The sequence below is a fragment of the Salarias fasciatus genome, unplaced genomic scaffold, assembly GCF_902148845.1.
Source record: "Salarias fasciatus unplaced genomic scaffold, fSalaFa1.1, whole genome shotgun sequence".
NCBI lineage: Eukaryota > Metazoa > Chordata > Actinopteri > Blenniiformes > Blenniidae > Salarias > Salarias fasciatus.
The window spans coordinates 1,963,050-1,985,066 of NW_021941374.1; the positions used below are offsets into that span (position 1 = coordinate 1,963,050).

At 46.4% G+C, this 22,017-nt stretch overlaps 1 protein-coding gene and 2 non-coding genes across 4 annotated transcripts; 1 reads left to right on the forward strand and 2 right to left on the reverse strand.

Annotated features, from left to right (window-relative positions):
• Positions 1-8,216: 8,216 nt before the first annotated feature.
• On the forward strand, positions 8,217-8,288 carry trnap-agg (transfer RNA proline (anticodon AGG)). The gene has a single exon. It is a non-coding gene; the product is annotated as a tRNA-Pro (tRNA).
• A 2,221-nt stretch (positions 8,289-10,509) lies between these two features.
• Positions 10,510-16,280, reverse strand: mtrf1 (mitochondrial translational release factor 1). Of its 2 annotated transcripts, XM_030087152.1 has the most exons (9): positions 15,873-16,280; positions 15,340-15,431; positions 15,192-15,273; positions 14,695-14,802; positions 12,989-13,161; positions 12,795-12,912; positions 12,562-12,698; positions 12,391-12,489; positions 10,510-11,117 (listed from the first exon to the last, which is right to left on the reverse strand). In XM_030087152.1, the coding sequence occupies exons 1-9, from the start codon at positions 16,204-16,206 to the stop codon at positions 11,004-11,006; spliced, it is 1,257 nt and encodes a 418-aa protein (XP_029943012.1). In that variant the 5' UTR covers positions 16,207-16,280; the 3' UTR covers positions 10,510-11,003. The 2 variants fall into 2 exon arrangements, with proteins under 2 accessions (XP_029943012.1, XP_029943011.1); XM_030087151.1 differs by having other exon boundaries at positions 15,192-15,431.
• Positions 16,281-18,365: 2,085 nt separating this feature from the next.
• Positions 18,366-18,437, reverse strand: trnap-agg (transfer RNA proline (anticodon AGG)). The gene has a single exon. It is a non-coding gene; the product is annotated as a tRNA-Pro (tRNA).
• Positions 18,438-22,017: the final 3,580 nt, after the last annotated feature.

Consider the following 22,017-nt stretch of genomic DNA (forward strand, 5'->3'; position numbering starts at 1 on the left):
TTGGGGATGCAGGTCCAGGGTCTACTCTCATCAGGACTTGGTCCCCAGCCGGCTGTTTGTGGAGGAGGGTTGAAGTCTCCAGAGTTCTGCCTCCTGTCAGGTTTCCCTGTGACGCTGAAAACTCTTACTTTGGCCTCCAGTCTGTCTTCCCTGGTCCCGGCTCTGGGACGAGGCTGAGCGTTAAGTGACAGGACTCGTCCCGGTCATCATTTGGCACTACGGGTTTTGGCAGGGGCTCCTTTAAAATCATCAGCAGCAGCATTCTTATGCTACATGTTCTCCTGCATGCTGAGGCTCTGAGTGGGATGGGAAGAGAATGTTTGCTGTGTCTGAGTGCCAATCATTTCTTTCATCTCTCTCATTCAGTAGAAAATGGTTCTATCACCTCCTCTCTCAGAGGGATCCCCTGAGCGCCGGATGGTCAAGCTGCATCTGGAACCGCATTGAACAAACATTTCAAAAGAACTACATAAATGCCATAGCAGCGATTCACACACTGAGTTTTTGGGCCATGTCCAGTCGAGCTTTCAGCTATCGCCTTGGCATCACAACCACTGTAAACTCTGTCCAAATGAGTCTGAATATGAAGACAATCACAGAGCAGAACTCAATCCATGACTTCAGTGATTTCAGATGCAGAGCTTTAATTTCTGAGACAGCTTTAAACTGTAATGATACCCATGATCCAGTCAGTGCCCAGCAGACTCCGGTAAAATGAACCAGATGTGACTAAAGAAGTGAGTCCAGTCACCATCAGCTCAGGGGCTCAGGTTTCATTTGACCTTCAACAGGACCCGGAATCTGGATCATAGAGGACAACTACAACATGAGAGCAGAAGTATGAGCGAGGGACACCATGAAGACCAACCTGAGTGTGGACCCCTGGGTCCAGTGGTTAGTCTGGAGGGCCTGGTGTGGAGAAACCTCATCTTTCTTCCATTGGAGCCTTGGAGGAAGAGCAGTGCCAGATGTCCTGATGGTCCACTGTGGTGGAACGACCTGGAATCTGGGCGAAGGGGCTTCTGATCTGAAGGATGAAGGACTTGCTGGATCTCCACAGATCATCTTATCTGCCATCACCCAGCACTGCTAACATGCTCATTGTTTAATTTGTTTTTCCAGTTCAGAAACAGGAACAGGAAGAAGATGTGCGGACCCCACCTCTGATGAAGGAAAAGCTTCAGAGCAAGGAGGAAAAGCCCCTGGAGTGGAAACAGCTGAACCAATCAGACAAAGTTCAGATGGAGCCTGATGAAAGTCCTGGTGCAGCAAGCAAACTAAACAGAAGCTTGATTTTCTTCAGCACTTGGCTGATTATTTGTTTTTGTCCGTCTCCATCACTTGCCTTCCATTCCTCCCTCTCTACAATAACAGCCCATGTCAGCATCAGGACGTCTTTGTCTCCAGAGGAATATCAGATTAAATTTAGCTGTGTACTCCAGAAACAGCAGTGGGAAGAACACGTTTAACACGTTTCTCACTGAGTTATTTGAATCAGAACTCATGAGGCAAACTAATACTGTTAAAGGGGGAAATCATGTTGAGAAATTCTCTTTGAACTGGATGAAGGGACCCTTGAACTGTTTGTGTGTGTGACACCCATTTCTGACACACTGGATGAACACTAAATATCAAAGGACAAACTTCCAGAAAGTGTCACCATCAGTTGTTCCAACTGTGGACTTATAAAAATCCCTGCTGTATGTTTTTCATTTTCCTCTTGCCTGGTGGAAATCAAGCAGTTGTCTTCAGAGGGGGTGAAAACAGCCACAGATCAAACTGCAGCAGTCGCCGTTACTTCAGCGTCAGTTGAGCGATACCCTGGCTGAGGTCAGCAGTCCGTGACCCTGTGACCACTCCTGCATCCTACACCACACACCCAACTCCCCCATGTTAACTTTCCACAGCCAGACTCCAGGGCCTGGGCTGCAGGAGGAGGAGGTGGGAGTGGGACAGACACACCAGAGCACAGCTGGACAAACCAAGGTCAGGAGTGCAACGGAAAACTTTTCAAAAGATCAAAACAACTGACTCAGTCTGATGCTTTGTTGGATCCAATCTCATCCTCACTAACAATGAATCTATATATATGAGACATGACAGTCGACTTGTACTGCAGGACTGAGAGAATGTGTACTTTCTCATCCTCCTGGACTCTTCTGGCTGGTGTTTCTGGGCGTCTCCTTGGATCAGAAATGGACAGCAGCACAGCTTCCTGAGCTTCATCAATACTTTCAGCACTAGACAGCAGCAAAGCAGCTCTACCTTTTGGTCTAAAGGAGACACAGGAATAGATTGTGTCAAGCTCAGCTTCAAAGTAATGTGACATTCTCAGGTCAGTAAAGGTGAGACGCCAGCTGAATGCTGGATCAATGACCTGCAGCTTGATCCCACTCCTCCTGAACTGGGATGCTTACAGAGTTAGGAGCAGAACCTGAGCTCGTCACATATGCCGTTCATGAAAATGTTGGCACTGCCTAAAGGGGGTCAGAATGGAGCATGGACCGGTCACTGAAGAGGAAGTTGACAATTGAGGGACTCCACAAGTATGAGTTTGTAGATATTCCAGGGGTGAGAGAGGTGCTATAATATTTACAGAATATTCATGATCGGGACGCTGGCTTTAATAAAGAAAGGGTCATTGAGTTTTGTAGGCAGGAAGATGAGGAAGAGGTTGAATCAGGAAGTAGAGATGAAGGTGTCACAGAAAGGCTGAACCATGTCCTGATACACAGATTGTTCTCAGGCATAATTCAAGATGAAATGTTCCGTGACAGACCGCAGCACTGCATGTTTCAGGACACTTGTCTCATGCCTGTTGACACTGGTGAGGAAGCTTTAGACCAGTGTTGTTGCACTGTGGACCTTTTGGTGAGTTTATGGCTTCGTCTGGGGGTGCATGGGTGTAAGCACTGAGCACAACAAGGGATCTTCTTTTATGAATTTCACCGACTTCAGCAGGAGCACAGGATATAACAGCCTTTGAGAATCAGCTTCTGTGGTCAATATCAGGTTGTGGTGTCTGGCTCAGGTACAGAATGGCAAATCAGCTCATCCATGCAGGGAACCGTGAGCGCCATTCAACCCCCAGCAACAGGCTGAACCACTCAAGTCAGAACCCAGTTACATTCACGCAATATGCACTTTATGTGCACACAATATGCAAGGACGAACAATAACACATTCATTCACCAAGAGATAAGAAGGGCTCTTTGGTTAATTACTGATCTGACCCACAGTATTTCGGGGATATTGTTAATATTGCACCTGCAGAGGGCAACAGTCCAGTTCAGATTCTTTCTGACCATTCAAATGAAGCTAAGTGTTTCCATGGGTTGTTTCCGTTCGGTGAGAGGCCCTTCCATAATAAGCAGTTGTATATCTTAATGTTCTGGCAGTCTGTGCAGAAGGACATCTTGACCTGTGCCCATCAGTTGGAGACTCTGACGTGGCTTTGTTTGTTTTCGTCTGCAGATCTGCGCTGGCAGAATCTCCTGATGGCATCCTGAAACAGGAAGGCAGAGCGCAGACGGTGGAGGATTTGGAGTGGGCAGATGGGTGAGAGATGTAATCCGGGTACAGCCGTGAAGAAGTTTGTTTACAGATGGCATTGTTTTCCTCAGATGACTCAGCACTCAAAGTCTTATCCTATTAGGCGGCTGAAGGAATTTAACCAGGACACAGAGCGGTGTGTGTACAGAGGATGCAGCGTATCAATAAAGCTGAGCTGAGCCTTACACACATTTCCACCAGAACACACTGTTCAGACACATGATCTTGATCATTTGCAGGTTCTGGGTTATGACTTGTTCTGAAGTTTAGGTGACCTGAACATCTTGAGTCATGCGCCAAATCTGCTGTCTGCTCCAGATTTGCCTCAGCAGCGAGTGATGGATGAACAGGCTTTACTTTTGCTGACACAGTGCTCCGTGAAGTTCACTGAAGGTGAACACATCGACAGCAGGGGGTCATCAGTCTGAGAAATGGAGTGGAGAGCATCTTCAGTCAGTACAGCACATGTCCACTGACATTGTGTGGAAACACGTCTGCTGTCATCTCTGAGAACGGACGGTTCACTGTGGTCAGCAGTCACTCACAGAGTAACGCTGTCCTGCTGCACTACAACAGAACAAGCCTGGTTCTGCAGTTCTGTCTGGATGACCTGCACCACTGCAGCTGTTGTTTGGCTGACAGCCTCAGATCAGGGCAGCAGAGCTATAGAGAGAGCATCCTATACAGAGATCAAATATTTCAACATTGTCAATAGTCCTGACCGACGGTCACCATGAAGAGGGCCAGTCTAGAGTCTAGAAAAGAGTTTCCTCGTCCCACAGCCATGACTGCTGCTGAGTCCCTCACATCCTAAATGAAACCACTGGAGGACTCAGTTCTGCTTCTCTCCAGGAACCATGTCCTCCAGCTCTTCTGTCTGACAACACTGTTTTGGTCTGCTGCCTGAAAATAAGGCCGTTTACACTGCAGAGGCTTCAAGAGAAAACACTAAACCTTCACTGTGTTTTGGTGTCTGTTTACACCACAACAGTGCTGGAGACACTGAAAACACTACTTTTTAGAAACTGTTCACGAGGTGGAACGTTTTGGAGCTCTCAGGCTCCGTCTCCTTGTTGAGAGTGGAAATGCTGCTGCTGGTCATGAACATGAGATCAGACAAACCTCCAACACAAAGACAGAGACCCTTCTGACATTTAACTCAAATGGTTTGTCCAGGAATCAACCCGGAATCTCTCGCAGCTTCAGCGAGAATCATACTGCTAGTAAGGATGGTAGATACATGTTCCAAAATAAGTGATTTCAAAATAAAATCTGTGCCTTAATTTTTTTTTTTTGTAATTCTTCTGGTAGAAAACAGAACAAAGAACACAATGTAATTATTATGTTTTGTACTTCATCACTGTAGGAAAGTAAAACGACACCAAAATTGCACAAAAATTGCAGCTCTGTGTTGCCAGATTGGGGGCGTTTCTGCCAAATCAGGGTTCTTTTTTAACATGTCAGGCGGGTGGGTGAAATGGTTATGTGTTTATGACGTGTTTTTATTATGCAAATATGGTTTTCATGGTTTTAATGTGCATTTTCATCTGAGATGCCAGTTTGGGCTACTTTCTTATGAGTTAAACGGGTCTCATATTGTTTGGGCGAGACAGCAACGGATCTGGCAACCTCCTCCAGCGGACTGCAGACACACCGGAGGCGTGATGAGAGACAGTATTGTGGTAACTCGGTATTGGAGATGCACCGTATTCAGTGTGAGCCTGCTGTCACAGAGGAACATTCTCTCAATATCAACAGAATCTCAGAGACTTCTCATGTTTGAAATTAGCATTTCACCAGGACATGGGTTTTGGCCACAGAGACACAGTAGCAATGTAACCCTCAGCAAGGAGGATTTGTCAGAATACAGAATCTTCCCTTGCAGCACCTGGACAGTGACTTGAACCCTGGACCCTCAGATTAAAAGTCAGATGTTCCACCATCCCAGCTACCCATGCCTGACAGAAATACCAACTATGAGATGATCAGAAATGATACAGACTTCTCCCAAAAGTTAATAATATGATGTACAAGCTGCCAGCCGAGAGCTGATATGATGATCAGGGATGTTCAGATGTTAATGTGTGAGTGTTGTTCTCTCTGGAACATGTTGGTATGTTTACAATTTAGCAGAACATCTTACAAGCTTGGTGCAGACGTCACAACGGCCTGATGTGCAGCTGATGTGGCTTTACTCATCATGACAGGGTCACTGAAAGTGTGTGTGTGTGTGTGTGTGTGTGTGTGTGTGTGTGTGTGTGTGTGTGTGTGTGTGTGTGTTTGTGTCATTCACATCAAGTCCCTCACAGCTGTATGAAGTTGAGACTTCAGCACCATGGACAGCTCTATCAGCCCTTTTCCACTGGTTCCTTGTCAGCCTTACTCCACTCAGTCCCGACTTGGTGTGGGTGGAGTCGTCACAGCAACACGACACGAAACTTGAGTTCTTATGTGTTCTCTGGTCTGTGTAGATTATGAAGAGTATTGGTGAGAGGACTCAGCGCTGTGGAGCCCCAGTGGAGCTGAAGAGGACGATAGGTCATGAGTTATTTACCTTCAGTCTCTGTGACCTGTGGGTCAGGAAGTCTATGACCCACTGAGTGAGTCAATGATCTCAAGCTGCTCAGCACAGTACTGGTCATGCTGTGCGGAGGTTCCGTTGAGCAAAGCACTACTCCACTTTATTTTAGATTTCAGCTCAGCAGCTTTTATAACTTGCTTGACTTCTCTGTTAACATCCTTCTTTTCAGCTTCAGAAGCAGTGAAAAAAGTTCTGTTGTTCCTGTCCAGAACTTCTTTCAGGTCTTTCTTCCTCCACTGTTTCTTGTTTGGGAATATTGTGACCATTTTAGTGGGAATGATATTTTCCACACAGAAGGAAAAGTATGCAGAGACTGTTTCCACTTTCTCACAAACGTCTTTGGAAAAGGCTGTCAGGGCTCCCCAGTCAGGTGATTCAAAGCATCCCTGCAACTCAGCAATTCTATCCAGAGTCCGCTGTTTGATAAACTTGGTGGTTTCTTCTGTCTCTCCACCACCGGTGAGTATGCAGGAGACAGCTCTGTAAGCGTTAAGGACTGAACCATAGCATTTATTCAGAGTTCCTCCCAGATGGATGGGACAGTTGACACACTGGTAAAAACCCTTAACTAAGCAGAGGTTAAAATCACCCATGATGATTTTGGGGGCATCTGGGGATTTCATTTTTAATTTGTCCAGAGTGTTTTTGGTGTGCTCTGTGGCTGTGGATGCATTCGCTCGGGGGTGAATACGTATAAACCAAAATAGAGGATAACTGAGGGAATTCCCTTGGGAGGGAGAATGGACGTGGAGAGACAGTCAGCAGTTCAAAGTCAGGGCTACAGAGTTCTTCCCTGACAATGACAGTTTTACACCAGCATGGAATGATGTGGAGCCATTATTACTTGTAGATGGAGGGGAAACACAGGTAGTGCTTGCACACACATCACACACACAGTCACTCTGAAATGTTGAGTTTTTTTTGTTGCTAAATTTTACATAGTTATCGCTGACAAAAAATGATTATTTTGCAATCAAAATCCCTTATCTTAGGGTTTTTTTTTTTATTTTGCTGTCAGGAAAGGAACAACTGTTGAGATGTTTCAGGAGTCACTAAAGGAGGAAATCTGAGCACAAAGTCAGTTTTCTGCTTGTTTTTTTGTCTTTTCACTAAAAGCTTGTTTTCTCCTTTACTTGTCAGAGAGCTGTTTTTGGTGAAACTTACCTATCTGCTACTGCTGATCACTAAAGAACAGAAAAAAGTAGAAATGTAATTGTTTTCGCAGATGAAAGAAGACAGTTTAGTCTTTCATTCGATAGTTTCAGTGTTGATGTAGTCATCAAAGTCAGTGTTCTGTGGGTCTTATTGAGAACGTCTAGGAGTGAGAGGTTGTCTGCTCTGAAAACAGCTGGCAGTCAGTGAGTTCATGAGGAAGACATCTGAGACTACTGAAATGCAGAGAGGGAAGAGAAGAGTGGGCTGACCATGGTGTGTTGCTCCACCTCGTTACTGAAAGGTGGAGAATCCACTCCAACAGGACTTTTCTCTACCTGCTTTCATCCATGACGTTCTGTGAGCCAGATGTTCTCAGTAAATGCGTCTCTACAGCTGGAATCACAGCCATGGTTTCTCCTTCAAGTCAGATGTGACCGCAGTGTCCTGGTTCCTGCAGTGTAGGGGTCATCAAGGTCACTTTACGCTTGTGTTTTGACTGATCTCGTTCTGAGTCCAATCTGTCGGGCTTTAAAGGAGGCTTTCGGCTGACAAACTCCTACTTTCTAATGGAAACCTTTGCAGACAACGGCCTCATTTGTCATTCTTGTGTAGAAACGAGTGCAGATCTGAGCACAGGATTCATCGTACCACAGGACCATCTGAGATTTATTAAACATAAACAAATAATATCACCTGTTTGTGTCCTGCTGGACTGTTTGAAGTTTGAGGTCAAATTTACCATCATGTTCCAAATCCTCCAATACAAGTTGAACTTTCAGCGGAATTTCTTCAAGTCATCATGACTCATGTTTTATTTCCTTTGGTCAGGATGTCGTCATTCCATGAGCACTGTCCAGGCTGTCAGGAGTCTTCATCGCCTGCCTGCTTTATGGCAATCAGTTCAGTCCTTCTATTTCTCACACATGTGGGCTCGTTGGTCTAGGAGTATGATTCTCACTTAGGGTGTGAGAGGTCCCGGGTTCAATTCCCGGACGAGCCCTTCTATCGTCATTGCTCCCTCATACAAATGGTTTTTAAGTATGCTCAAAGAGGAAGTCTGTCCACCAGAGGAAAATAAAGTGATTAGTTTGATGTATTCCAGTTGAAGTTAAATTGAGGCTAACGAGTGTGGAAACCCTCCTCAGATTCAGAGTGATGATCTGGTTGGTGGAGGAGCGACCGGCCCCCAGTGACGTGGAGGGAAACCCCGTAGCGTCAGCACAGGTTCAGACTGCTGAACGAAGCCACACCTGGCTTTACCAGCGAGACACAGCTGCTGAAGGAGCTCCGGCTCCATGCTGCTCACTCAGAGGAGGAAGAACCAGATGTTGGACTCTGCAGGCCAGGGGCCTCGTTGATCACACACTGTGGAGGATCCACACTAAAAGTCTACCAGCACCAAAAGCAGAAACATCCTCTGGTTTATAAACCATGCAGCTCTTTCCCTTTATAAATCCAGTCCAGCTGGAAGGCTGTGCAGGTGGATTCACCTCAATTCACCCTCCACAAATCCTGGTTATAAAATGTTCTCTTTTAAATGCAGAAATTGATATTTTGAAAAGAGAGTTTAACAGAACACATTGAACCCGGCCAGGCTTTGAGGAGCTGCTCATTCAGATTGGTTCGTGGATTGTCTGGGCAGCGCTCGGGCCTCGATCTGAGCACTAACAGGGCTGAAATTCACAGCATATGCTTTGACTCGGTGCATAAAATTTGCCATATGTAGCCCAGACAGGGGCTACATATGGCAAGAGGAGGGAGGAGCTCAGTCACCAGGGAGGAGCTGGGAGTAGAGCCGCTAATCCTCCACATCGAGAGGAGCAGCTGAGGAGGCTCGGGCATCTGTTCAGGATGCCTCCTGGACGCCTCCCTGGGGAGGTGTTCCGGGCATGTCCCACTGGGAGGAGACCCCGGGGAAGACCCAGGACATGCTGGAGAGGCTATGTCTCTCGGCTGGCCTGGGAACGCCTTGGGATCCTCCAGGAAGAGCTGGAGGAAGAGTCTGGGGACAGGAAGTCTGGGCATCCCTGCTGAGACTGCTGCCCCCGAGACCCGGCCCCGGATAAGCGATAGAAAATGGATGGATGGATGGATGGATGGATAGCCCAGACAGAAATAGCAGAACCAGGATTTGATCCTCCAGACTGCTTACAAAGGCTCTGCGAGGGTAAAGGTCACAGACCCTGTTTCTCTGCAGTGTCATCAGCTGATAAAATCCCTGTCTTTCAACCTACAAATCTGAAATTTTTAGTATGTTGTTCTGTCTTTCCTCAGGATCTCATCTGTGGTGCTGTGACTCCACTGAGTCCTTTCTGCTGCTGCAATGTCCAGTTCAGTCAATTAAAGCTCATGTCCGGAGTTTCTGTTCGTTTCCAACGTATGTATCATTTTTTAACAGAGCTTAAATGTGTCAGTCTGGTTCAATACTATAACATAATATTAGCATAAAGCAAGATAAAAATTTATTTATGAGCCCCGCCTTCGTCTCATAGACCCTCATTTTATCCCAAAAAGCGCCGGTCAGCTTCAGCCAATAGATTTCAAGCTTCCGCTTTGTCATGCTGTCAATCAACGTGTGGAGCAGCCAGAGAGCACGGCCGCTCGCCCAGCAGAGGAGAGTTAGCTCTGCAGCAGATATATCCACCGTCTGCTGAACATCCACCGTAAACAGCTCAACATGGAGGATGCTGCAGGACTCAGAGGCTCTCATTTTCACCCGACGGATAATTCGCGTGCACAATTAGAGGGGCGTGGCTTGGTCGCTCATGAAAGCAGAGGGAGGGGGAACCTGAGACGTTGGGTCAAAAAAAAAAATTCTTTCAAAACTCCGGACACTATAGTTTCCAGAGGCCTCCCAGTTCAAGTTTCAGGCCTGTATCTGCTGTAGAGGTCAAATGAGAGCTAACAACAGCAGCAGAGGTCAGAGGTCACAGCAGGCTTCGTGTCTCAGCGAGACCTCAGAGGGTTCAGTGACCTTTTGGAGCTCCTCTCAAGGACTGTGTGGCAGCAGTCTTCTGCCAAGCCTCAGTGCACAAAGAAAAAAACATTATTATCAAGAAGGGTTATTTTATGAAGAACACAATGCAGGAGGTCCACATAGGGACAAACGCACATGAGCACACGTGTACACACACATGCACACACACACATACACTTGTTACTTTAATTCTTCACAATCTTCAGAAATATTAAAATAATTTTAAAGGTATGATCTTAACTTTGTGATATAATATATCAATACAGACAGACAGATTGATTGTTTTATTGATAGATTTACAGCAGAGGAGGAATCGACTTGTTCCAGCAGTATTGAAATAGTGCTGAATTGAAAACAAATAAATATTAAATATAAAATGAAGTTCTTATTTAATTGCACAGAAGAAAAATGTGTGTACAATTATTATTAGATAAAGAGCAAAACTCTGTTCTTGATGAAAAAAATCAGTCCGTGACGCACATCAACTTCCTTCCAGGTCGGAGGTCAGAGTCCTTAGCAACCGTGACTGGTTGCTAAGGACGCAGCGGAGCGGCAGCTCTGCAGAGAACGCTGTCAGAAGGCACGCAGGAACGAAAAGACTGCAGATCACAGCCGTAAACCGTTTTCCAAAATCCAAGTTCTCCTTCGTTTCCATGGAGACGGAGTGTTTCTCACACCGTCACAGGGTGTGATTGACTGTCTGGAGTCAGTGTTTTTATCAGAAGCATCAGGGTTGAGTCAGTGGGCCGGTTGCCGTGGCGACTCGGCGGCCTCCAGCAGAGCTCGTCTCTCCGAGTGTTGGAGGACGTCCTGGATCAGGTGGTGCAGCGGCTCGCCGCCCCGCATCACCTCCTGGAGACAACAACAGTTCAGGGTGTAGTTATTTCACTTTCACAACAGCCTTGGGTTTCCATGGCAACAGCTGGTGTGGAGTATTCTACCCAGTTTACAGGAAATGTTTTCAAAATTTTCAAAAAGTTTCCCTCGGGATCCGTTTCCATAAAGTTGTGTTCTATAAAACGCGGTTGCCGCGTTTGACCGTTGCCATGGAAACAGACCATTTTCACAAAGTTTCATTAGCAACTCAAGGCCCATCAGTTGCGACAAGCATCCTCCTCACATCACACACCTCACATCCTCCTTTCATGAAGTCATGTGACTGTGTGTGTGGTGCTGATCCGTATACACGTCGTAGCGAGTTGGTGTTGTTCTTTTCTCTTTTTCTAAACACTCATTTTATTTGTCAGCTCACGCAGATCGTGGTGACCGGGAGGGGAGGGAGTGGGGTTGGTTGGGTGGTTTATTGTTTTTTTCTTTTTTTAAAGCTAGGGTTGGCGATCTTGGAAAACTAGCATGTAGCACGAATGTAGCATCTCCCCAAGGCTCCGCCCAGCTCCCACCCCATTGGAGGAGCTCCGTTGGGAGCGGAGACGCAGAGACGTTCCGCGCGCGTCCAGTGCGTTCCTGGCGTAACCTGTCCTCAGCGCTTCGTTTCTTCGTTTTTCTTTATTTGCACTATGCCAAGTATGGCGCACTCACCGGTAAGTAAAGCCCCAAACATTCTTCTCCGCCATTCTGCAACGACGCTCCGTCCTTCTACGCGCACTGAAGCAGGGTCAGTGCACGCCATTGACATGTACGCGCAGGGGGAAGGTCGAACGGCGAAGGGATTTGATTGGTTTAAAAAAAGGTGTCCCGTCAAGACGATTGGTTGCTGTTTTTCCCGTTTTCCTCCTGCTGTAGATAGCAGATATTTTCCAAACTACTTTAAGAACACGCCATGAATTGTTTCCCATCAGGTCATAAAGATCATTTTAACCAGTATTTAAAAAAATGTATCTCATTCAAATCACCAACCCGAGCTTTAATTGTTCCTTTAACTTTATTAATATTTACATATTTGATATATTAATTGTTTATGTTCTTATATTTGACATGTTATTGATCTTTGAAATTCGCTTTGGAAGAAATGTGGTTTAAAAATCCAATAAACAAACTGCAGCAAAAATAAAAGTTTCATTGGTGAGCCGTTTTCATAAAGTTGTGTTCTATATGTGTGACCGTTGCCACGGAAACCAAACGTTTTCATAAAGTTGTGAGCGCTGCCATGGAAACAGCCCCTGACCTTGATGTCCCGGGTGTTGTACCCCGTCCGGTGGTCTGTCACCCGGTCCTGGCTGAAGTTGTAGGTTCGAATCCTCTCCGCCTGAGCGCGGCTCCCCACCTGTAACCATGACGACCACAAAGTAAGCCAGTAAACACCGGACAACTCGTTCCCCGCGGGGTCCCCGCTCACCTGCTGCCTCCGGGCGGCCAGCCTGGACTCCGTCTCTTTTCCCATGATGCTCTGCTGCAGCCGGGCCCTCAGGGCGCGCATGGCGCCGTCCCGGTTCTTCAGCTGGGAGCGGCTCTGCTGGCACTCGGCGCTGATCCCTGAGGGGAGAGGGAAAACGAGGTCATGACATCTCCATGGAAACAGGGAAAGCAACCCCCTCACTCCGTCTCCATGGAAACGGGGTGTCTCTGTACCTGTCGGCAGGTGCACGACGCGCACGGCGCTGTCCGTGGTGTTGACGCTCTGGCCTCCGGGCCCCCGGGACCTGAAGGTGTCGACCCGCAGCTGCCTGTGGTCCATCTGAACGTCCAGCTGAGGAGAAGCAGGAGCGTCAGGAGCGTCGGGAGCCGTTTCCACGGCGACGCCCCGCCTCCGTCGCCGCGGTTACCTGCCCCGCCTCCGGCAGCACGACGACCGTCGCCGTCCCCGTGTGGATCCGCTGCATCCGGGACGACAGGCCCGCCTCGGGGATGCGCTGGACGCGGTGCGTCCCGCCCTCGTGCTTCAACAGGCGGTAGGCGTCGTCCCCGGCGACGCGGACCGCCGCGTGGTGGAGGCCGCCTGACAACCGGAGGCACGGGGCCAGGAACGGGCCGCCAGAGGCCACGAATCAGGACAAAACCATCAAGTTGAAATATCACAGAAAGCATCAATCTTCAAAAAATACCCATAATGCAACAGGGTTATGTGTGTTTTAGTTTCATTAAAAATCTGTAGTGATGAAAATACAATACTTTTAAGGCATATTGAGGTTTGTTTATACAACAAAACAACTTCTTGAAAATTGCTTCCATGACTTTAAAAAATGCCATTTTAAAACAGGAACAGGCTACTTTTTGAAAATGTGTTCAATCTGTCTCAATGGCAATGTGAAAAAGGCGACTCAGTCTCCACGGAAACATAAGAAAACACAACTTTTTGAAAACTGTTTCTATTGGGTGGGAAGTTAAAGCCAAACTTCCGTGTTGAAACAGACCAAAATGCAATTTTTGAAAACGCTTTCATTCTGACTCCATGGAAACGGCGTGAAATGCAACTTTTTGAAAAAAATTGCAACTTCTTGGAAAGGCTTTCAGTCCACCGCCATAGCAACAGATGAACATTTTTTGAAAACTGCTTCTATAATGTGAAACCTTAAAGGGATACTTCAACATTTTGGCAAATTGGCCCATTTAGTGCAATTCCTTAGTCATTTGAACAGCATACTTACTGTTTCTGTGAGGGCGAGCTGTTGTTTATCCAGAGGTGAGTCGGGGAAGGTTTTTGGGACGGACACAATGGAGGTGAACGGTATTTTTGTTCCCCCTCGTCAAACTCATCAAATACACAATCCAACAACCCCAAAACACTTTGGTGGACACGTTATAATCCACACATTCACTACGCTGTGGAACACCAACAAATAATATTGTAGCGTTACGACACTGAAGCAAATACTGGGAACTACTTTTTCTTTTGAAATCACTACGCCCAGACGCCATGTTTAGTAAGTAGTTCCGTCTGAGCAATCTTCACATAAACAACTCAGTCTGGTAATTTTGCATTAATATTCCACAGCGTAGTGAATGTGTGGATCATAACGTGTCCACCAAAGTGTTTTGGGGTTGTTGGATTGTGTATTTGATGAGTTTGACGAGGGGAACCATAAATACCACCCACTTCCATTGTGTCCGTCCTGAAAACCTTCCCCAACTCACCTCTGGATAAACAACAGCTCACCTCACAGAAACAGTAAGTATGCTGTTCTAGTGACTAAGGAATTGCGCTAAATGGGCGAATTTGCCAAAATGTTGAAGCATCCCTTTAAAACAAAAATTTGATGTTAAAACAGAGGAAAGCATACCTTCTTTTTAAAAAAACGTTTCTTTCTGTCTCTATGAAAATGGAAGAAAAAGACACTTTTTGAAAACGCTTTGAAACACTCCAGCTCTGTGCAAATAGGGGAAAAAGCTACTTTTTGAGAACACTTCCACTCCGTCTCCATGGAGACGGGGGAAAACACAACTCTTCCATAACACTTTAACCGGTCATGCGAACACCAACATGAAGATGACATCATCTCTGATGTTTCCATGGAAACAGGCCGTCTCTCACCATGCTCAGCGGGGCTGTAGTTCAACACCTGAAAGTCCCAGTTCCTGTAGTCAGCGTAGCCCCGGTACATGTCCAGCATCTCCCTGGTGAACTGCTGACAGACGTCACCTGGAACCACACAGAGCCATCAGGGCCTGTCCGCCCAGAACCGGTCCCTCTAGAGCCCGGTCCCTCTGGAGCCCGGTCCCTCTGGAGCCCGGTCCCTCTAGAACCGGTCCCACTGGAACCGGGTCCCTCTGGAGCCCAGTGCCACTGGAACCCGGTCCCTCTGGAGCCCGGTCCCTCTGGAGCCCAGTGCCACTGGAACCCGGTCCCTCTGGAACCCGGTCCCACTGGAGCCCGGTGCCACTGGACCCCGGTCCCTCTGGAGCCCGGTGCCACTGGAACCCGGTCCCACTGGAGCCCGGTCCCTCTGGAGCCCGGTCCCACTGGAACCCGGTCCCACTGGAACCCGGTCCCTCTGGAGCCCGGTCCCACTGGAGCCCGACTCCCCCCACCTCCAGTGGTGCGTCCCGACACCACCTCCAGCACCACGGCGCTGCCGTCCAGAGGGTCGCCCGGCACCAGGGTTTGGATTAACTGAGGACGGAGGAGAAGGTTGTTGAAACAGGGTGAGAGCTGTGTGGAAGCAGTGTGACCTCTGACCTCTTCCCTCAACACGGCCGTCCTCCTGGAGAGATGCTGCTCCTCCTCCTTCAGCAGCCGAGTGAGGTCAGCGTCTGTACAGCCGGACGGGTCTCCATGGAAACACAGGGAAGAGCAGCTTTTTGAAAATGATGTCACTGCATCTCCATGGAAACACAGGGAAGAGCAGCTGTTTGAAAATGATGTCACTGCATCTCCATGGAAACACAGGGAAGAGCAGCTTTTTGAAAATGATGTCACTGCATCTCCATGGAAACACAGGGAAGAGCAGCTGTTTGAAAATGATGTCACTGCATCTCCATGGAAACACAGGGAAGAGCAGCTTTTTTGAAACGCTTTAACTCTGTCTCCATGGAAACAGCAAAAAACTGAATTTCTTGAACACACAAAAACAATCACTCCATTCCATGGGAATCAAGGAAAACCTGAACTTTCTGAAAACTAAATTGCAACTTTTTATAAAAAGGTTTCCCTCCTGTTGCCATGGAAACATCCCAAACTTACACTGATCTGTAACTGCCCCCTCTCCTCACCGTCCAGCAGCGCCGCCAGCTCCTCCCTCTCCCTCCCCGCCGCCTCCAGCCTCCTGGCGGCGGCGGCCACCGGCAGCAGCCTCCGCCGCCGCTCCGCCAGCAGCCTCCGCTCCGCCTCCTCCGGGCCCGCGCGCTGCAGCCTGCGGCTCAGCTCCTCGTGCTCCTCCAGCAGGCGGCGGAGGTACCGCTGCACCGACTCCCGCTCGTACAGCTCCAGCCAGCCGGTGTGCCGCGACCGTCCCTGGACTGTCCTCCACCGGCCGGAGCCCCGCGCTACACCCGAAACTACACCTCTACAGGAGGAGCACAGCCGGAACAACCCGCCCGCGAGCATGTCGCCACATTCATTCACCTGAAAAAACAATAAAACGAGTTTAAACCGCGTTATGACACTGTTTACACGCGGAGCTTCCGCAACCCGGAAGTAAATACAGGAAGTACGAGCGAAAGGGATTCTGGGAAATGCAGTTATAGCTTATAGACGCCTCTGATAACATCTTAAAACTTGATTTTGAACACAAAATACGCATTTTTTATATATATATATTTGACACCACTGATTGAAAAATAGCGTTTTATATTAGAGGATTTATTGAAGTGTATATCATTAATTTGCATTTTAATTCGCGTTTTTAGCTAATTACCATAAAGTGAGTTAAGTCATGGTATGTCAGTGAAGAAGATAGATAGATAGATAGATAGATAGATAGATAGATAGATAAACAGACAGATAGATATATAGATAGAAAGATAGACAGACAGACAGACAGACAGACAGACAGACAGATAGATAGATAAAAAGATAGACAGACAGACAGACAGACAGACAGACAGACAGACAGACAGACAGATAGATAGATAGATAGATAGATAGATAGACACTTTATTAATCTCAAAGAGAAATTCATATTTCCAGCAGCTTATCAGATAGAAACATAGTTGTAGAAGTATATACCCAAGCTGGTAGAATGCTAAAACTTTATAAAAAAAAAAAAAAAAATCAAATCCATAGATTGACAGATTACAACACTTATATAAAATATATATAAATAATATGTAATAAAGTGCGTGTGTGTCTTAAGGTGCGTGGTGTGTGTAGGTCCAGGCTTGGTCATTGTTGGCCACGATGTCTTCCACAGCTGGGACCCTCTCCTGTCCCAAACCCAGGTTAGAGTTACTGCTGAAGGCCTGCGCACAGGAGCTGAACCCTGGGGTTCAGCTCCTGTGCGCAGGCCTTCAGCAGTCTAGGGGATACTCCATCTGTAACTACAGCTTTGCTGGTTCATAGTCTCCTCCGCTCTTTGCATACCTGAGCTGCTGAGATTGTGGGTGGTGGGTGGTGGGGGGGGCACTGACTCTGCAGCCTCGGTACAGCTTCCTGACGTTGTCAGGTAAATACAGAGCCATGCCAGTGTGGGCCTTTGCTCTCAGAGAGTGTAAAAAGTTGCGTGGATAAACAAGTCTCAGTATCGAAGTATCCACATCCACAGGATAGACTGATGTATTTCAGAGAAACTGAAAAGTAGGGGAAGAAAGTGCAAGAATGCATGGAGCTGCTGAGGCTGCCACTCGCGTCGGCACCAAGGCACTAGGAATAAAGGAGTTAATTCACTTTCATTCTTTCTAATCATTGATTCAACTTCAGTTTATCACTGTGAGAGTACAACATAGCTGGTTTAATCTGCTCCAGGTTTTGTCCAGTTCAAGTGTTGTTAAAACTGTCATTAGACCATCCACTCAGCAACAATCTCCTTGTTGAGCCTCTTGCTCAGCTGTGTCTGCAGGGAACCAATGAAATCCATGAAATGTCTGGCATCACCTCTGTCCTCCAGCTCCAGGTTGGTGGAGACTGTGTGCTCAGTCAGGAATCTGCTCCAACAAGGAAAACTGGTTTTTGGACATTTGGAAGAAAATGAAAACACAAGTAGCAGTCAGTCAGGATTCACACACATTGAACTAAGTGATGAAAAGCAGATGTTTCCAGATGGTGAGGCTCTTCAGGGAGTCTGCTCTGACCTCCTCCAGTTTCTCTCTGAACTAAAATCACTTTGACAGCTGATGAAACTCTACAAACACATTTTTAATTCATCCCACTTTTTTCCATGTGCCTGGAAAATTCACGTTTATTTTGTGCAGCTGGTGGTTAATAAAAGTGCCTGTGTTGCAGTCTGTCAGTCGCTTTGATCCAGAATTATATTTGTGGTAAAACTTTATATATCAGGTTCTGAAAACACAATCTTTTAGAAACATGCTCTCAAAGGTGGAACGTTCTGGAGCTCTCAGGCTCCATTGCTGTGGAAACCAGAGAGCAGGAGACTTTGTGGAAACTGTCCGGCTCCGTCTCCTTGTTGGCAGTGGAAATGCTGCTGCTGGTCATGAACATGATATCAGCCAAACCTCCAACACAAAGTCAGAGAATCCTCTGAAATTTAACTCGAAGGGATCCTGGTTGATGAGCAATGCTGAAACCATTAGTATGAAACAATAACTGAAGGGCTCGTCCGGGAATTGAACCCGGGACCTCTCACACCCTAAGTGAGAATCATACTCCTAGACCAACGAGCCCATATGTTCAAGAAGCAAAAGAACTCAACTGATTGTCATAAATTAGGCAGATGATCCAGACTCCTGACAGTCTTGACAGTGCTCATAATGACGACATCCTGACTAAAGGTGCGTTCACACCGGACGCGTTACAAGCGTCACGGACGTTGCTTTTACATTCAAAGTCTATGGTGGACGAGCTTCAACGGACCTAACGCGCGTCAGGCGCTTTTCGAGCGTTTCGAGCGCGCGTTGGGAATATTGAACTTTGGAAGCGTCAACGCAGAGCGTCATCCAATCACAGACGAGCACTCTGCGGAAGACGCCCCTCCTTGTGACGCTCTTACGTCAGGATCGGAGGAATGGGAAAAGACAGAACAGGAAAAATGGAGGACAAGCTTATTGTTGCTGCTTGTGGCCGCCCTGAGCTGTACAACCCAGCACGTCCTGAACATAGAGACCGGAATAGAAGGGAACTTGCTTGGAGAAGGATCAGTGAGGAGACCGGGATCTCTGGTAAGTGTCCAAACTTTTCGTCATGTCGTATTGTATGCTATATTCAGTCAGTCCAATGTACAGCCACTGCTACTTTCCCGCTGAAACGACTTTATTGTACAGAGCAAATATGCAAAACCAGGTGGAAGAGCCTGAGGGACAGATACATGAAGGAGTTCAAGAAGGAGAAAGAGAGGAGGAAGAGTGGAGCTGAGGGAGGGTCAGCACAGAGGTGGAAGTACTCTGCTGTCCTGTCCTTCCTTGACCCCCACATCACCCCGCGGGAGACGTCGGGCAACATGCCGGCGCGGAGGGTCGAGGAGCAGGCAGCAGGGTACAACCAGCCAGAGGAGCTGGAGGAGGAACCAGCAGCAGGAGACATGTCAGGTGCTGAATATCAGTCTGTAATCTGGTGGAAAATGTACACGCGAAAATACTTCGTCTGACTTGTTTTCAACCTTGATCCTTTTTTTGACACAATCATTAGCAGCAACAGTAGAGTCTTTGCATTAGAAGCAGTAGAAATAGCAGTAATCATGTTAATTGTGAAGTGAAATAGCACAAAGAACAGAGACGGTATATATATTTGTTCACAGGTGCAGGTTTTACATTTTGTAGAGGTTTAAATTACCACAAGTGGTATACATCTGGCACAGTGCATCACTCAGTTATGTTAATTCACACTGTCCCTGTTCATACACCCTAAAAAAAATGAATGGTAAAAAACAACCCAAATTGGTTTATTTTTGAACCCAACAGGTAATCAAGCCCAACAGTAGTCATTTTTACCCAACAAAATGGGTTGGTGTTTTTAACCCAACAGATGGGTTCACAAATTAAATCCAATCATTGGGTCAAATCAGTTTCAGCCCCGGGTCGATTCTACCATATGATTGGGTTGAATATTGTTAGCCTGGCACGCCAGACTGTCTCTCCATGCTCAGGGATACACGGAGATGTCTGTGTGTAACATATGAGGTCAGTCTGGCATGCCAGGCTAGAATACTGTGCTCATATTTAACCCAAATATTGCATTAAATCAATTTCAGCCCTGGGTCAATTTTACCATATGTATTGGCTGAATGTGCCCAAATTCTGGGTAAAAGTAACTACAGTTCTGTGTTAATTCAACTACACACATTGGCCTAATCTTCTATGCTGCTTCTCCTTCTCAGGGTCACAGGTGGCTGGAGTCAATTCCAGCTGCTGTGGGTGAGGGCGGGGTCACCCGTCTGTCACAGGACTAACACATGTAGACAAACAACCACTCACACCTATGGGCAATTTAGAGTGACATGCATGTTTTTGGTCCATGGGAGGAAGCTGGAGTAGCTGAAGGGAATCCACACACTCACGGGGAGAACGTGCAAACTCCACACAGGAAGAGCCCGAGCCCCAGCCAATACTTGAACCCAGGACCTTCTTGCCGTTAGGCAAGAGCGCTAACCACTGCGTCACCATGCGGCCACGTCGATGCTTAGAGAAATGTATATAATATACATATCTTGTAAACAGCTAATTTTCAAAACCTTTTAAAATTCAATCTATACTTGGTCATGCAAACAATACAGTATGCAATGACACACTTGTCAACAATGTTTAAAGTATTTATTTTGAATTTCTTTGGACCCGTTGACAACCCAACAGTGGTCAAAACAACCGATGTGCTGAGTTTAAAAATCTATGTTGGGTCTGTTGGACTGTAACCCAACACATGAGTTGCAATAAATAACTCCAAACGCATTATAATAGCCCAAATTGGGTTACTGATTTCATAACCCAGCAAATGGGTTAATAAAATGACCCAACATTTTTTAGTGTGTAGCTTTTCTTTTTTCCCCATGCCCCGGGACAGAGCTGGCAGCAGACCCACAGCCACCGGCGGCTGCTGCTCCTTCTTCTGCCTCTTCAGCTGGCCCTTCCTCTGCTCCCAGGCCTTCAGGTGTGCAGTGGTATTTGTGGAGGTTGGAAATAAAGGAATTTCATTTATTGTATGTACATACAAGTGCAAATCAAACAAGTAGAATATCCTGAATTCACTGAGCAGCTGTCAATTCTAATCAATATTAAAAGATGTAAAATAACAGACGTGTCAGTCTGTGTGTAATGATTGTATTCATTATACAATTTTTTGAATGTAATTACTGAAATGGAAACATATTTTTATGAACAGCGCCTCAGTATGTTCAAGTTGCTGTTTTAAAAATTAAAATATATAATTTATTTCAGTCATTTCATTCCAAAAGTTTAACTTGTGACTTTATGTAATGTATACAGCCGTGACTGAAATCAATTGCTACAATTTATTGAACCATGTTTACAACCAAGTTTTTGCTAAACATTTTTTCACAGTCAATGTTCTCATTGGTCTATGTTCTTTAAAGGTGCGCCAAAGAAAAGAACCTGGAAGAGGCTCCACCAGGACTCTGACGTGTCCAGGTATGAGCAGGACCTGTTGGCTGGCCTGAAGGCCTGAAGACCAGCACTTCCTCCTCTCTCCATCCTCTCCTGCAAAAAGTGCCAACTCAAAATTAAGAGTTTGTTAAATTTCAAATCCACAAATTATTGTATGAAAACAGCACTTTTTCTCAATTTGGAACCATTGGACCCAACACAGTAGTTTTACTGAATGAGGCGACACGTTTTGCAGGAGAGGAAACCGATTCTGCGTTATGTCCCTCCTCTTCCACCACACCTTCTCCAAGCAGGTTCCCTTCTATTCCTTTGTAAATAGTTCTGTTATTTCAATGAAAATTTTATTTTTTGCAACCATTTGTCAGTTTTTTCATGAAAGCACCAATATCATCCTTTGTAGAATGCTTGCTGATCAAACGGTATTTTGTAGACATTTCACTTTATGTAATGTTACCAGAGTCATTAGGAAAAAACAAAGTCAAAATAAGAGATTACAAACATCTTTATTTATGTTTTTATTTCAACTTATCACCTTGGAAAAGCTAGGATGTGCTTGTGATGAACCAGAAGTCGGAGGAAGCAGAAGAGTCCAGCAGACATTACCTGCAAACAGGATGAATTTAGTTGACAATTCTCTACAAGAATGAATGTTACATACAGGTGCTGGTCAAAACATTAGAATATCATTAGT

What these genes read in the sequence shown, in the direction of transcription:
- mtrf1 (XM_030087151.1), bottom strand. Translation starts at nt 16,206, where the DNA reads ATGCTCGCGGGCGGGTTGTTCCGGCTGTGCTCCTCCTGTAGAGGTGTA. An exon ending in TGCTGCCGGAGGCGGGGCAG is followed by an intron (nt 12,913 to 12,988) that starts GTAACCGCGGCG and finishes GCTTCTCCTCAG; the next exon opens with CTGGACGTTCAGATGGACCA. An exon ending in ACAACACCCGGGACATCAAG is followed by an intron (nt 11,118 to 12,390) that starts GTCAGGGGCTGT and finishes TGTTGTCTCCAG; the next exon opens with GAGGTGATGCGGGGCGGCGA.